General features: G+C 37.2%; 1 protein-coding gene across 2 annotated transcripts; it reads left to right on the top strand.

Annotated features, from left to right (window-relative positions):
* The first annotated feature begins 890 nt into the window (after positions 1-890).
* Positions 891-9,747, top strand: tgm2a (transglutaminase 2, C polypeptide A). 2 transcript variants are annotated; one of them, XR_014629508.1, is made up of 14 exons: positions 891-964; positions 1,614-1,793; positions 2,746-2,973; positions 3,736-3,854; positions 3,998-4,126; positions 4,385-4,562; positions 4,962-5,091; positions 5,469-5,572; positions 5,658-5,900; positions 7,037-7,312; positions 7,404-7,564; positions 8,183-8,319; positions 8,935-9,578; positions 9,665-9,717. XR_014629508.1 is itself a non-coding variant. In XM_084427125.1 (13 exons), the coding sequence occupies exons 1-13, from the start codon at positions 955-957 to the stop codon at positions 9,080-9,082; spliced, it is 2,043 nt and encodes a 680-aa protein (XP_084283251.1). In that variant the 5' UTR covers positions 891-954; the 3' UTR covers positions 9,083-9,747. The 2 variants fall into 2 exon arrangements, 1 of the variants encoding a protein (XP_084283251.1); XM_084427125.1 differs by having other exon boundaries at positions 8,935-9,747.
* The last annotated feature ends 5,229 nt before the right edge of the window (positions 9,748-14,976 follow it).

Below are 14,976 nucleotides of genomic sequence, written 5' to 3'. Positions count from 1 at the left end.
TGAATAAATTAATATATTTAAATAAAGTTTTAGTAAACATCCACTTATCCAAGCAGCCTCTTACATAATGAAAATAATTGTAAGACAAATAATATGAACTATAATCAACCTAATGCAGATCTGATGCAGATTTTTACTGCCTGAACAAACACGTCACAATATTCCTCATTTAAATAATTAATATAAAGAATAAAGGGGCGGGGCCTGGTTGAGTTAGTTAGTAGTGTGTTAAACTGGCGGTTATGGTAAGGGGCGGGACATTTCCCAAACATGCCCGAAGTGCTTGACCAATCACAACACACCGGTCCAGCCGACCAATCAGAGCACAGTGTGCGCTTTTCAGAAGGAGGGGCTTCATAAAGACCGGAACTAAACAGAGCGTTACTGACAGACTGGGAAGAGAGGAGCTGCAACAATGGAGAATATGGAGAAAATAATCAACATTCAAGCAGGAAAACCTGTTCTAGTAGAGCCCAAAAACAACAAGACTTTGTAAAAGGGCATAATACGTCCTCTTTAATACACCTACTATAACAGACACAACATAGCAAGAAACACCTTGAGGGAAACTTCTGTCAGAGCTAAAACAGACTACATCCTCAAATGAATGAAAGTGACTCTCTGATTTACAGCTTTACAGTTGTAAGCAGACATGTCTAGGGGTGCACATATATAGATCATAATTAATGTGCTTCTATGACCCCACAGAGACTGTTCGTCAGAAATAGACTCATGTAACATGACATGCTGTAATGTGATTTAATGGCATCAGTATTTTGTAGAAGACAGGAACTGTCATAAATAAGAGCCGGGGTTCAATGTCTACGTCTTCTGACACCACCGTAACATTAGGACACAACGCCCGAAATATCTCTCCAGTGACCCCAACACCAGCTGAAGTCACCCAACACGGAGTCACACGCCGCACGCAGGCCAAGCATTACCGCTGGGACCATGGACAAAGGTAGGATCAACTTCATGGTAGCATTTGGAGCAAATAGCACGTTTTTGTGGTAAATTTGGATACTTATTGGGAAAATGCATGAGAAATAATTTGCCACGGTGTCTTTACGGGAACTGCGAAAGCATGGTCAATGTGCATGTGGTTGTGATGTAAAGATCATTCACAGCTATTACCTGAAGATTTATTCACTTCACTTCAATCAAACAGATAATTGCATTGCAATACCTTAAAAAACGTTTGTCTCAGGTTGAAATACTTAATCCTCAACACTTTTCTTCTACAACAGTCAGTATTAGTGACCTTGTGATTTCACTCATGACTGAGGTGTTTATCTGTTTAAAATACCTACATATCTTCATGGGTCAGAGTGCTAAAGCATCACGATGCTTTTGCATCAGTTTCTAGCTGTGCATGACGTTCCTGTCCATTGCAAAACATGCAAACCCATTTATTCTGATTCCTCAAATGTTAGTCAAGAATCTATGGGTCATGTGCTAAAAATAGAAATGCTTAAATGGCAGCATGTTGTGCATGTGCTTCGTCACTGAAAATGACAAGTGCAAATGAATATTATTCATATTTGCACAATGCACAAAGGCATTTTTTAAAGATTCAATGACTGCATATTTTCTATTTCTTCCCTTCACAGTCGTGGAGATTGAACGCATTGATCTGGCGTGTGAGGAGAACAACACGGATCACCACACGCTTCTGAACGGTGTGGAGAGACTGATCGTGAGGAGAGGACAGCCGTTCACCATTACTCTACACCTGACACCGGGAACTCACTTTCAGAATGGGGCCGATATCAATTTCATCGCCAAAACAGGTTCCTCGATCACTTCCATCCTATTCAGACTTTACAACAAACATACATACCTGAACCATTAGGCACCAAAGCAACCTAACATCATGAGTTGGTGATATGAGTGAAACCAACCACTGCCAATGCAACAAAGTTGAGCAGACTTTAAATTTGAGTGCAGCAGCAAACAATGGCAGTGCAGAAAGTGAAGCTCAAGTGAAAGTGAAGCCTGGAAACTGCAGTTAACAAGGGTCAGAATTTAATTGGCAGATGCTGTAATTAAATATATAAACACACACACACACACACACACACACAATATAACATACGTACACATACATGTATATATACCCACATATACACATATAAATATATATATTTTATTTTAAATGACGCTCACATAATTCAAAATTCACATATTTTTGAAAGGCTATCAATGAAAAAAAAAAAAGACATCTAAGAGCAAACTTTGATCCATTCATAGTCTAACAACTACTAGCAACAATTACTTGGTGACCAAACACAATTAAAATGCTGTCAAAAAAAAAGAAAAGAAAAGAAAATCACTCCTAGATAGATCATCACAATAGGCATCCACCTGTGAGGGCTAGCTTGGAGACATCGGATTTGAATGATATCAAAAAAATTTATTGTTCCGCCCATACAATAACACGCACTTATAAATCATTTACAATTAAAACAGGAAAGCGCATGTTCACTTTTTATGCTAATGACTTTAAAACACTTTACAATAAATCAGGGCTGGTTTTATTACAGGGCGTCCCATGACAGTGAAGTTTACTCCTGTATTTAGAGGATTTACAGTGCTGAAAGGCATGGCAGTTATGCTGCACACACAGTCATCAGATCATACGCTAGTATATAATTAGAAACATGATGTAAGGCTTCAAAACATGCATGTCACATTTAAAGAGTTCTTGTGTTTATCCATTCATGTCTTTCTGTTTGATTTCAGGTCCGATACCTTCAGTGGAAGCACAAACCAAAGCCAAATTCAGCCTCGGTAAATTCTTCTCCAGATCATGCTGGAGTGCCACTGCAGAGACAGCGTCCGACAGCACAGTCTCTCTGACCGTGTGCTCACACCCAAACGCCCCTGTTGGAGTCTATAAGCTGATCCTGGATCAGGGAGAAGGAGTTGGCCTGGGAGATTTTGTCCTGCTCTTTAACCCCTGGTGCAAAAGTAAGCTGTTTTATAATGAGTGATCAATACTGATGAGCACATACAGTAATTAAGCAGGGGCACACAATGAAAATGAGGTGAAGAGGTCAGAAAACTGCTATAAAGACATGATTCCTTTCTTCCTGTGAGCCGGATTACAGCTATTTGTTCAATTCTCAGCCCATTTTCACATTTATGAATGATCATGAAGACATTATTTTATGGCAAATCCTGATTTCCTCTTTTTTCTACTGTTTTACAGATTATAAGGTAAATAACTTTTGACATTTGACTGCTTTTATTTTGATACGTGTATTAAAGCGAATACATATATATAATTTAAAAAATCTCCATTCTTATTTTGTAAAAAAAAAAAAAAAAAAACGTACTTGATGTAAATAATTAATTGATATTTTCAATTATCTTTCAATTATATTTTCAAAAATTTGTAACACTGCCCAATCAAAAATTTCAATTGACCGATAACATCTAAATTTTTCAATTGGCCCAGGTGAAATTCTGTAAATTCTAAAATTAAATGTACAGATTTTCACTTGGGCCAATTGAAAAATTTAGATGTTATCGGTCAATTGAAATTTTTGATTGGGGAGTGTTACAAATTTTTTACAGTGTTCCTTAAATTAGGCAAATCCAAATTATTATTTTTTTTGAGTCAAATCGCAAATGTCAAGACACTTTTACATTAGTTGTAAGTCACTTTGGATAAAATCTGACAATAAACAAGTTCAGATTAATATTCTCAATCTGTGTTGGCCGTTTCAGAGGACTCAGTGTATCTGGCGAGTGAAGCAGAGAGGGAGGAATACGTCCTCTCTCAGGACGGGCTGATCTACCGTGGGATACCCAAGCGTATCACAGCCCTACCGTGGTTTTTTGGACAGGTTCTGCTTTTCTCAATATCTCTATGACAACTTCCTTTAATACAATCATTTTTAGTGGCAGAAGCAGCCAATAAAGCACTGAGATGGTATTAGTGCACAAAGCATTTACAGTTCACTGACATGTTTGGCTTCTGTTTCTACAGTTCGAGTCTGGCATACTGGACATCTGTCTGCAGGTTTTGAATGAAAGTCCAAAATACATTAGTGATGCAGCTCTGGATTGTTCTGAGAGAAGGAACCCTGTGTACGTGACTCGAGTCCTCAGTGCCATGGTTAGTTTCGGCCCTCAAACATTACTGACGTTACTATAATAACTATAAAGGTGTTCTGCTTGATTATCACCAGCTTAACCGCTATTCAGTTACAATCTAAAACTTGACGTTTAGATTCTAATCTAAATTTCCATTAAGCAAAACATTCAAATTCTGCTTCCTTTAAGACTTAAACAACATAATCTAGTCTAGTAGTGTATAATAATTTTATTCTTGCAAGCATTGAAGAAAATGTTAAAGGTGTCTTGTATTGTTCAGATCAACAGTCGAGGAGATAAAGGAGTTCTGGTGGGTAACTGGTCAGGTGACTATGAGGATGGGGTAAAGCCCACCGTCTGGAAGGACAGTTGCTCCATCCTCCGGCAGTGGAGTAACAACGGCTGCGAAGCGGTGCGTTACGGACAGTGCTGGGTGTTCGCAGCTGTTGCCTGCACAGGTGCTTCATTAACTTCTGCAAAAATTATCACAAGTCTATTAACAATCATTTAACCAAATAGCAAGCAGATGCATCATTGTACTGTATTTTTCAACAGTAGATGGCGGAGGTTTGTGTTCATTTAATTTGTATGTGTAGTACTGAATATGTAACACAAGGAATAATTATAATTATGGTTGGGGGCATTTCTAGATTCATAAGTGTTATGTTTGCACCATTCAAATGTTTTTAATAATCCTGGTTCATAACCTCCACTTTTCAGTAATCATGTGTACTTTTTAAAGGCCTATGCCTGTCCCAATTATTCAAACTGTTCCTACCTGTTAGGTACCAACAATTATTAAAAATCTCAGTTATGACAGATTCTGATCCTCGTTTTATGCTTTATTTGTGTCCCAGTGTCCAGAGCTCTGGGAATCCCATGCAGAGTCGTCACTAACTTTGGATCAGCACATGACAGCAATGGTGACCTAATAATGGAGCGTTTCTACAACGAATTTGACGAGAACATTTCTGACGACTCCATATGGTATGTATAGTGAAGTCAAAATGAATCCAGATAAAGTTAAGTGGTACATTCTTAAAAAATAAAGGTTCTTTATTGCCATCTATTGTTCCATTTAACATCCATAGCATTCCACAAAAGGTTCTTTAGATATTAAACTTGAGTATCACTCTTAAAAAAATAAAGGTTCTTTATTAGTATGGTTTCATATAGAACCTTTAACATTAATGGAAACTTTCCATTGCACAAAAGGTAGTAGAAAATGGTTCTTTAGAATATTAAAATGTTCTTTTAAGAACCAAAACTTTTTATTTTATGGTATCACTGTGAAAACCCCATTTTGGGACCTTTATTTTAAAGAGTGTAAACAAATCTGAAAAAGGTACCTTGTCCTTGCTCAGGAACTTCCACGTTTGGGTGGAGAACTGGATGACACGTTCAGACCTGGCACTCGGGTATGAAGGTTGGCAAGCGAGCGACCCAACACCCCAGCATATGAGTGATGGTGAGCCAATAATCAATGACTGATAGAAGAGAAAAAGCAGTCTCAATGAAGAAGGACTTCAATTCTTTTGTCCTCTTTCTGTCAGGCGTCCCCTGTTGTGGTCCGTCCTCCGTCAGAGCAATCAAAGAGGGCGAGCTCACTTTCCAATACGACACCCCGTTCTTGTACGCTGAGGTAAACGCAGACGTGGTGGAGTACATCAAACTGAGAGATGGAAGAGTCTTTAAGATAGGAGGATCTACTTCGGAGGTTGGGAAATCCATCAGCACTAAAGCAGTGGGCAGAGATGAGAGAGAGGACATTACACACAACTACAAGTATCCAGAGGGTAGGGAGACATTCTGGGTTCTTCATTCATTCATTGTTAAGGATTTAGATTGGTAAGCAACAGGATTCAACAGGTTCAATTTCCAAAAGGGAATCCATAAACTATCAGCATTGTACCATTGAAAAAGCCACTTGGTTAGAATGGGTGCATCTGTTCTGCTGGGGGGAAAAAACAGGGCTGAATGCAAAAAAATAAATCCCCCAAAAAAACATCTTTTGATTGCATTTGAATCAGTCTGACGAATCCTTTTCTTATTTAAAAAATGTTATTAAACCTTTACAGCAGTAGCTCAGAAGTATGCAAACAAAACAGGCATTGTAACTACTGATCAGAGTCTAATTGAAACAGAACTGAATAGAATCTAATCAAAAGCTTGTGAATTGAATTCTAATAAAGTAAATAACAGCTTCAATTGAGTTTCAATGCTGGTCCAAGCTACTGTATGTTAGTTGGTTGTAGTTTGGCACTGGTCTAGCTGGTGTGTTAGGAATGGTAGACTTGAGCCACGTTTCCACCGCAGGAACTTTCCCCAGGAACTAGAGACTTTGGGGTGGTACTCGGTGTGTTTCAACCACAGGGACCAGGATCTAAATGAAGTTCCGGGTAAAAAAATTTCCCTCAGAAAGTCCCTGCTCGCGAGGTAGTACTTTCGGGGGTGGGACTTGGGCACTGAACATGCTGATTGGTTGAGTTCACACAGCATTTTATTTCAACCACTATTTTTAAAGGTCTGTTGCGGTGTTTGCAGTGAGTTGTTTGCTATTCGAATCAACAATGGAGTTTAAAAAAATAGGACAGCTGGTGGACCGACGACGAGGTTTAGGCTTTATTAAGCTTATATACAGAGAACGAAATCCAGCTGGAACTGGGAAGTCGCGCACAATCACGGGACTAATTTGCATAATTTTCACAGTACTTTAGACCGCGATCGAAACACAGACAGCAACAGGTTTGAGGGGGAAAGGGTTCCAGGGAAAAATCGGCTTTGGTGAGGCTAGGTTAAAAGCCTGGTAGAGACACCAGCATACAAACTGAATTTGCTGAGCAGTAAGTCTGAGCATTGTCTGGTACCAATAAATTGTGACGTTAACAAATTTTCCTTGCCCTCGTCATGATAAAGACTGTATTCTGTTCAGGTTCTGAAGAGGAGAGAAAGGTTTTTGAGAAAGCGAATCATCACAACAGACTGGCACAGGCCGGAGAGGAACCAGGTTTACACATCAAGATCAGAGTGACCCCAGATATGCAGATCGGCTCTGACTTTGACGTTTACGCAGAGCTCAAAAACAACACTATGGTCACAAAGTGCTGTCGGGTCATGTTTTACGCCCAGGCGGTGTCCTACAACGGCAAACTTGGAGAAACCTGTGGACTGGGCGAGTTTACAGAGATGAATTTAGCTTCTACTGAGGGTAAGACTGGTTCATTAAGTTGTAACTTGTACTTTGTGTATTCATATGTATTCAAAAAGGTAATCGCGTCTCACCTTGTTTTATGTTTCAGGGGGCAAGGTAACTCTTCGACTGGAGTACGCGGAGTACAGTAAAGCCATTACTCATGACAGGATGATCAAACTGATGGCTTTACTCATCGACGCAGAGACACGGGATTTCTACAGAGCAAAGAAGACCATCATGCTGGACAGCCCTGAAATAATTGTCAATGTAAATCTAATCTTTTGGTTTCATTATACCGATCTTAACAATTTACATTTACAGTATGTGGGGTTTACAAAATTAGCATATTATTGGGCAGAAGGTTTTCTTCTTTTTTTTTTCAATTATCAATTATCAAAATCCCAAATAAACACCAAAATGCTGTACAGTATTCAACTCAAGCAAGATCCACCAAACATGACACAGACCTACTGCCTGTTTTAATCCCACTTTCAAAATCTTTTTTTATTTTTATTAGATTTATGGACTTGCATAGTGGATCAAACATCCCCAAATCTGAATTGAAATGTCCATCTAACAACTTTTTCTATTAAGTTAATTAAACAACTACAAAATAATGTTAATGTCTCAGTGGTTAAAGCAAAAACCCTCAATCTTTTATGAAAAAGCACAGTGTGAAATGACTTTTGGTTCACATTTTGGACTTCACAAACATTCAGGGGCTAATTAGATTATGCTCATTTAAATGATTTGGCCTAATTAGAGCTGGACTGAATCAGGAGAGTCTCAAGTTGCTCGCTGAATTGAGACAGCCAGTACATATTTAATCTGAATAACGTATGCATGACTCACAGATTTAATAAGGTGTGATTGGTTCTCCCGTAGATTCTGGGCGTGCCGAAAGTGGGCCAGATCCTGGTGGCAGATTTAGCGCTGCAGAATCCACTGCCGGAGCCTCTGGAGAACTGTGTGTTCACTATACATGGTGCCAACCTGACTGACGGGAAACCCATCACTCATGAGTAAGTCATCTGATCACTTAGGACTGGGGTGTGAAACTACATTCCCTCGCTCTGCCAGCAGACATACCTGGTATCATTTTAACTCATCACTTGACCAGTTTGGGAGACAAATGCAGCATTTCTTCAGTGGTAATGCATTAGTACAACATATAAATATAAGGAACACAGTGTTGGGAAAGTTACTTTGAAATTGTATTGTAAATAGTTACAGTTATGAAACTATGCATGACCAACCAGGAATGTTGAAATTAAATTGTCCTACATCTATATCTATCTGTATATCTATCTATCCGTCCATCTAGCAACCATTTAGAACATCATAGCAATCACATAGACCCATCCTAATAAAAAAATAAACGGCATCATCGCTACATTTAGTCCTGTTGTAGGTTTTTAATTTTCAGTTGACTTATTTTTGATGTTTAATATATTAAAGATATAAATGAATTTGAGTTGCTCATTAAAACCCTAAACATCTTAAATAGTCACACTGTTTTCTGACTACAGCCGTTTTTCACGATGTGCGAGACTCTCAAGATATTTGTCACTGTTTTTAATACAAAATATAAAATAAAATAAACGCATTATTGTAACAGTTGTTATTTTTTCCCGCAGGGTTGGAACAGTTGGTGCTAAAGAGTTTGCAACCGCCAAAGTGGAGTTCACACCAAAGCTGCCAGGACAAAGAAAAATACTGATAGATTTTACCAGTGATAAACTTCACAACATTGAGACATACGAGAATCTAGTCATCTATGAATAAATGAGCTGTTTTTACTTACACTTGTGATATCTTATTCTGTTAATGGTATCTAGCTTTTTTAACTTGGGCCGGTGTGCAGAGGCCATGTTTAGGGCCAGACATAATTTTGACACTGGCACTTTTGAATTTTCAGAAACATGACTTGAACTTCCCAAATGCCACTTTTAGTGCACAAATTGCTTCTGAATATTTTGCACTGTCGCAACTATACTGTTGATTTATTATAATTACTGTGAACACAGAAAAAAATATTCCACTTTACAAATAGATGTGTGGTTGGAATAAATTGCCTCTCGTTTGCATGTCTGATGTGCATTTCTCATGTTAGAAAAAAATTATTTGAATATTGCATCAATGCAAACCTGCTCAAAAAAAAGTCTCAAACTTTCCAATAAGTCACTGTAATCCAGTTCTTCAGCATTTAAAACAAACCACACTCAGTCCCACCTTCAATCGTCTGGAGTCAAACTAACATCTACCGTATCAAGAGCTTCTTGTGAGGAAACATTATTTATACTTTTTCTAAATGCTTACATATTGTTTTCAATTTATCTCTCCACTTTTTCCTTTGCTTTCTTATAGATTACAAAGAAAATACAAAAATGGTGACTTGGGATGCAACCAACACTTCAACATGCATACAATCGTTGTTCTCAGGGAACTCCAGCTCGTGCTTCTTTACAGCCTCCTATTTTATCGCTGTCTCTCTCAGCATCAACCTGGTTCTTGGTCTTCCAGCAAACTGTTACATACTATGGCTGAGCGTGAAGGAGATGATTCAAGGACAGTCCACGGAAATCTTTGTCTTTAATACAGCACTTGTTGAGGTTTTCTTCTGCTCTTCCTATGTTTTTGTCATAAAGCAGTATTTCTTTAATTGTGCTGATTGTAAGTTTGGCGTATACCTTCCTACACTGGTGTTGTTGGTCGGCCGTCCTCTGTTTCAGAGTTGCATCTGTGTGGAGCGTTACATAGGGGTTCTCCATCCTGTGACCTTCCTGAAGCTCAAACCCATGAAGTACAGGATTGCCATATCTGTCATTGGATGGATTCTGATCATTAGCTCAAGCTCAATAGTTTCAGTGAACATCATTGAACTTCATAGCTTAGTCTTGCCAGAGCTCCTTGTTTTTTTCAGTATCAAAGCGTTCAGCTGCTTGATGGTCCTGAAGGCTCTTAAGCATCCTGGACCTAGTGACGACTTCAAGAGGAAAGATGGAGGGAATCAAGACAAACACAAGGCTTTTCGCATCATTCGGATCGTGCTGGCGTCTGCAGTGCTTATGTATGGTCCGATGATTATCTCTCTTGTGTTTTATTACATTATGGATTTAAAGACGTTTCTTTTGTCCTGGTCTGGGGCCTCATGCATTGGGATCATGTCAGGGTTTGTGCAGCCTTTCCTCTATCTCAAAAGAGTTGGAAAACTGCCATTTTGCTAGAGGCAATTCACATAGGGGTGGGTGATATGAACAAATTCTTATTTCACGATAACGATATATAGGCTATCATTATATAGTTATTTTGTGGTATTTTATCTAATTTCTGTTAATCAAAACTATATACTAATAGGCTTAATTCCATACATTTAAAAAAAAAAACTGCTGACAAATGATGCCTTTTTCACTATGGCTCAAGCCGGTATAGCTTTATAATTGTGATGTGTCTATCAATCCCTCTTGACATTATTTGTAAATATATCTGTCATCTTGCAATTCAATAAAAAAAATAAAAAAAAAAGAAACAGTGAAATATCTTCACAATCCTATATGATGCATTTAAGTCCATCATTGTATATATTTTGGTGTAATTGAGTGTCAGTTTCTCTCTGCAGATGATGAGATTCTGCCAGATAACAGCATCTGAAATAGACATTTGAGTTTAGAGTTACAATGTGTCTCTTCCATTTGTTTATGTAAAAGTAATTAGGCTATGTTAAAATATAATAATTATTCATTTTTTTAATGTTTAAAAAAAATATCTAAGAATATGGATTCAATTTAAAATATTTGTTACTGAGTAGAGAAACGTAGAGAAGTATCCTCAACTGAACAGAGCTGGATCTGATCAACTAAAAAGAGAAAATGACATCATTAGGAAACCAGTTGCAATTTGAAAGTGAAATGTATAGACATTTTAAGAAAGAAATCATTTACCTGTTGACAGTCTGTGCAGTTGATGGTTGTGCTCCAGTAAATGAATAATGAGGCTTTGGCAGTTACAGATTTAAAAAAACAAAAAGGTGGGAATAAAGAACCCTAAACCCAAACACAAAGAACCATTTCAGGTTTTAAATAAAACCGCTACTACATGAACCTTGAGATATCTGAACCTACATGAGATATCTATTTAGAGTGCAATATGGTTGTTTTTTCCTTATTCAATGCGCAGTTCGTTTTCTTAGCTATCCATGACATTATCTAAACTTCATTATACATGTCTTTGGGTACTTCTGCCAAAAAGCACATCAACCAATCTTGTCTATTTCTTTTATAACATTTTCAGAGACATTAATAAAGTATTCAATTTATTTGATTCTTGCGATTTTTCTTTATGGGTTAATGATAAAATGTCTAATTTGAGGTTAAAATATCTATCTTTAGAAGGAATCTTAAATTGTTCTTGGAGTTGTGAAAATGATTGTTCTGTTCTCTTTAATACATTATTTATTATACCAAGACCTTTCTCTGCCCATGTTCTGAAGACACACACAGAAGGAGGAAACTCAATAGGCTACCAACTATAGATATTGTGACCGTGAGAAATTAATTGATACTGAAATATGAAACTAAAACCACCAATAGCCTTAATGAAGAAGTCATCATAGATTCATTCAAATGATCTGTTCCAAACCACTGATTCATTCAAAATCAAAACACTGTTGTTGCTCAAAGATGTACAATGGTGGTTTTGTTTGGAACAATATCAAGCAATTCAACCCCAATATTTCTCGAATTCTGGTGATATTTTTTTTAGTGGTGTCTATTAATCTGTAATTTCCCCTATTCCCCCTGTAATGACTTCCTGTTTATTTATTTAATAATTTAAGCTACACTCTTCATGTATACTTTTAACGTTATGCAATTATTGTTGTTTAAATCAATCAGTGTGTAAACAAATATTCTTGTATAAACATGACATGCTTCAGGCATACAGCATGCGGGCACCACAGACTTTGGATAAATAATAATGAATGAGTAAATAAATAAGCAAATAAGCAAAACCCTCCCATTCATCTCACAGGCAGTGATCGTGGATGTGTGAATTACCTATGTGCAGCATCTCTCTATTAGGTTAATAGTGAAACGGCGAGTTAAATTACTTAAAAAAATATATATATGCAGAGAAATATAATAGCCTATAATAAACTGTTTAGTTGATAAGCTTTTTTTTTATGAACTTCTTTACTTACAAGATTGATAATATTAGGGAGAACTGTCTAACACTTATACTGTCTAACATACTTATACTTAGAGTATACTGTCTAACACTTGATGGCTGCTCTGTCAAGTCTTCGTCGTTGGTTAGGAACCTGGGTGTGCTCTTTGATACCAATTCTAGCATCTGTAAAACCACATTCTTTCATCTTAAAAATATACCTAAATTACGACATATCCTTTCAATGAAAAATGTGGAAAAGTTAGTTCATGACCTCAAGGCTAGATTATTGTAATGCTCTAATGGGTTGCCCTGCACGCATAATACAACTACAAACTACAGCTGGTCCAAAACGCAGCAGCTCGAGTTCTTACTAGAACCAGGAAGTATGACCATATTAGCCCAGTTCTGTCAACACTGCATTGGCTCCCTATTAAACATTGTATACATTTTTAAATAATGCTGATTACTTTCAAAGTATTAAATGGTTTAGCTCCCCAGTACTTGAGAGAGCTCTCAACGCATTATAGTCCTTCACGTGTATTGCGATCTCAAAATTCTGGCCAGTTGATAATACCTAGAATATCAAAATCGACTGTTGGCGGTAGATCCTTTTCCTATTTAGCACCTAAATTCTGGAACAGTCTCCCTAACATTGTCCAGGAAGTAGACACACTCTGTCAGTTTAAATCTAGACTAAAAACATCTCTTTAACCCTCTGGCGTCTGAGCTGTTTTCTGGGCCTGCAGGTGTTCTGACATGCTCTGACATTTGTGCTTATTTCTGTTACTTGTGACATTTCCATGGCTAAAGTCTAATTACACTGTATTAAGCACAAACTCTGCTATAATATGTCAGCAGCATGTGTGTAAAAGTTTGTAGTTTTGAGATAATGACGTTTATGCGTGGTTTGTGAAAATACAAAAAACAAGTGTCACTGAAATAAGGCCATGAAACCCATACTGATTATTTCATCACAAGACTTTTGAAAATTGTATCACGTAGCCTAGAATATTTGCTCCAAAACTATGTGAAAATCACCCTGACTGCTCATTCAGAGAAGACAATATATTGATTTAAAAACTTTAAGACGTGTTTTCTGTGAGAAAGCTTTATGCGAAGGGGTGGATCACCTCATTAATATGTAAGGCTTTTCACACCTGAGAAAGACAAAGACCCTCCCTAATGGCCCTATTAGGAGTGATCAGGCCCTGTCATTCTGAGCAACCTTGCACAAAGAATGAGGAGATTAAAAAAAGAATGGCTTTTTGACTGTTTGGATTTATTTACAACACAACAAATGACAAAAAAGCACATTATTGAAAACAATAATCCAAAGACAGAGACCTTTGTGCCATTCCTAAAAACATTGTACACACCTTTAATTTCCAAGGTGTTTGATTTTCACTTTACCATGTCCATGTACAGAGACTTGTGTGAATGTTGAAGTCAGCAGGACTCAGTGCAGCATCTGGGCCCTGAAAAAAAAAAAAGTGAACATACTGATATCAGTATTTTCTAGTTAAATTTGCTTTTTAAAATTCACAGAACACACACACACACACACACACACAAATGTTTCCAACAATATATAATATAATGAACACCAGGTTTGTTGTGCCTTGTAGGCATAGAGGCTATGCGCAGTGCTGCATAAAATAATAATAACAATAACCTATAGCAGCCTATAAATCTTCCAAAAGATTTCAGTAACAACTACGAGAAAAATATATTGATTATCATATGTTACTTCAAATGTTTCCATTCATTATGATGATATGAAATGAGATAATAGTAAAAACATGAAGCCTAATGTTTGGTGCGTTTTGCTTTTCAAACGCGATCCAAAATATGATACATTCAAACGCACGATGCGCTCCAAAATATGAAACATTATGGTTACCATATTATACATATCTACGTTTGAGCAGATATCCACAAACACAGTAACATTAAACAAGGGTCTAAATATTATAATATTCACCATATATCTAGCAACAGTTCGACTGCAATGTGAAGTTTATGCAACAATAACATAAACTAATAAATAAGAATTTCTTACCTTACATCTTTCTTGTCTTCAAATCGCGTTCTTCTTCTTCTGAGGTAAAGCCAATGTAAGCTCACAGCACATCTTTCAAACTCGACGAAAAGCAGAGACTTGTGAAGTTTTTTGGTGCTTTGTTTTTGAGGTAGGCTAATGAGCGCGTTCGCGTTCCATGTGGAGATTTGCATGTGAATCTCTTTTGCGCGCGTGGGCGTGGTCAAATTAAAAATAATTAGCAAGCGAGTGAGAAGCTGGACATCTTGTTGGTTTTATACAAATTACTTAAACAGAGAATATTTGTTTTCAGTTTGAATCCGATCATTTAAAAGTACACACTTAAATGTTTATAAAGGTATATGGCTCATAAATGTGTGACAAGTATTCGCTGAGTTTTGTTTCAGTTTAACACTCTGTACATGAACTTCAATTCATGGAAATACCAGCAGCGGCAGTACCTTTTAAGGAAGCT

This window comes from Rutilus rutilus (genome assembly GCF_951802725.1).
Source record: "Rutilus rutilus genome assembly, chromosome: 13".
Classification (NCBI taxonomy): Eukaryota; Metazoa; Chordata; class Actinopteri; order Cypriniformes; family Leuciscidae; genus Rutilus; species Rutilus rutilus.
The sequence above is the reverse complement of the archived record's forward strand: the minus strand, read 5'-3'. Positions and strand labels throughout refer to the sequence as shown.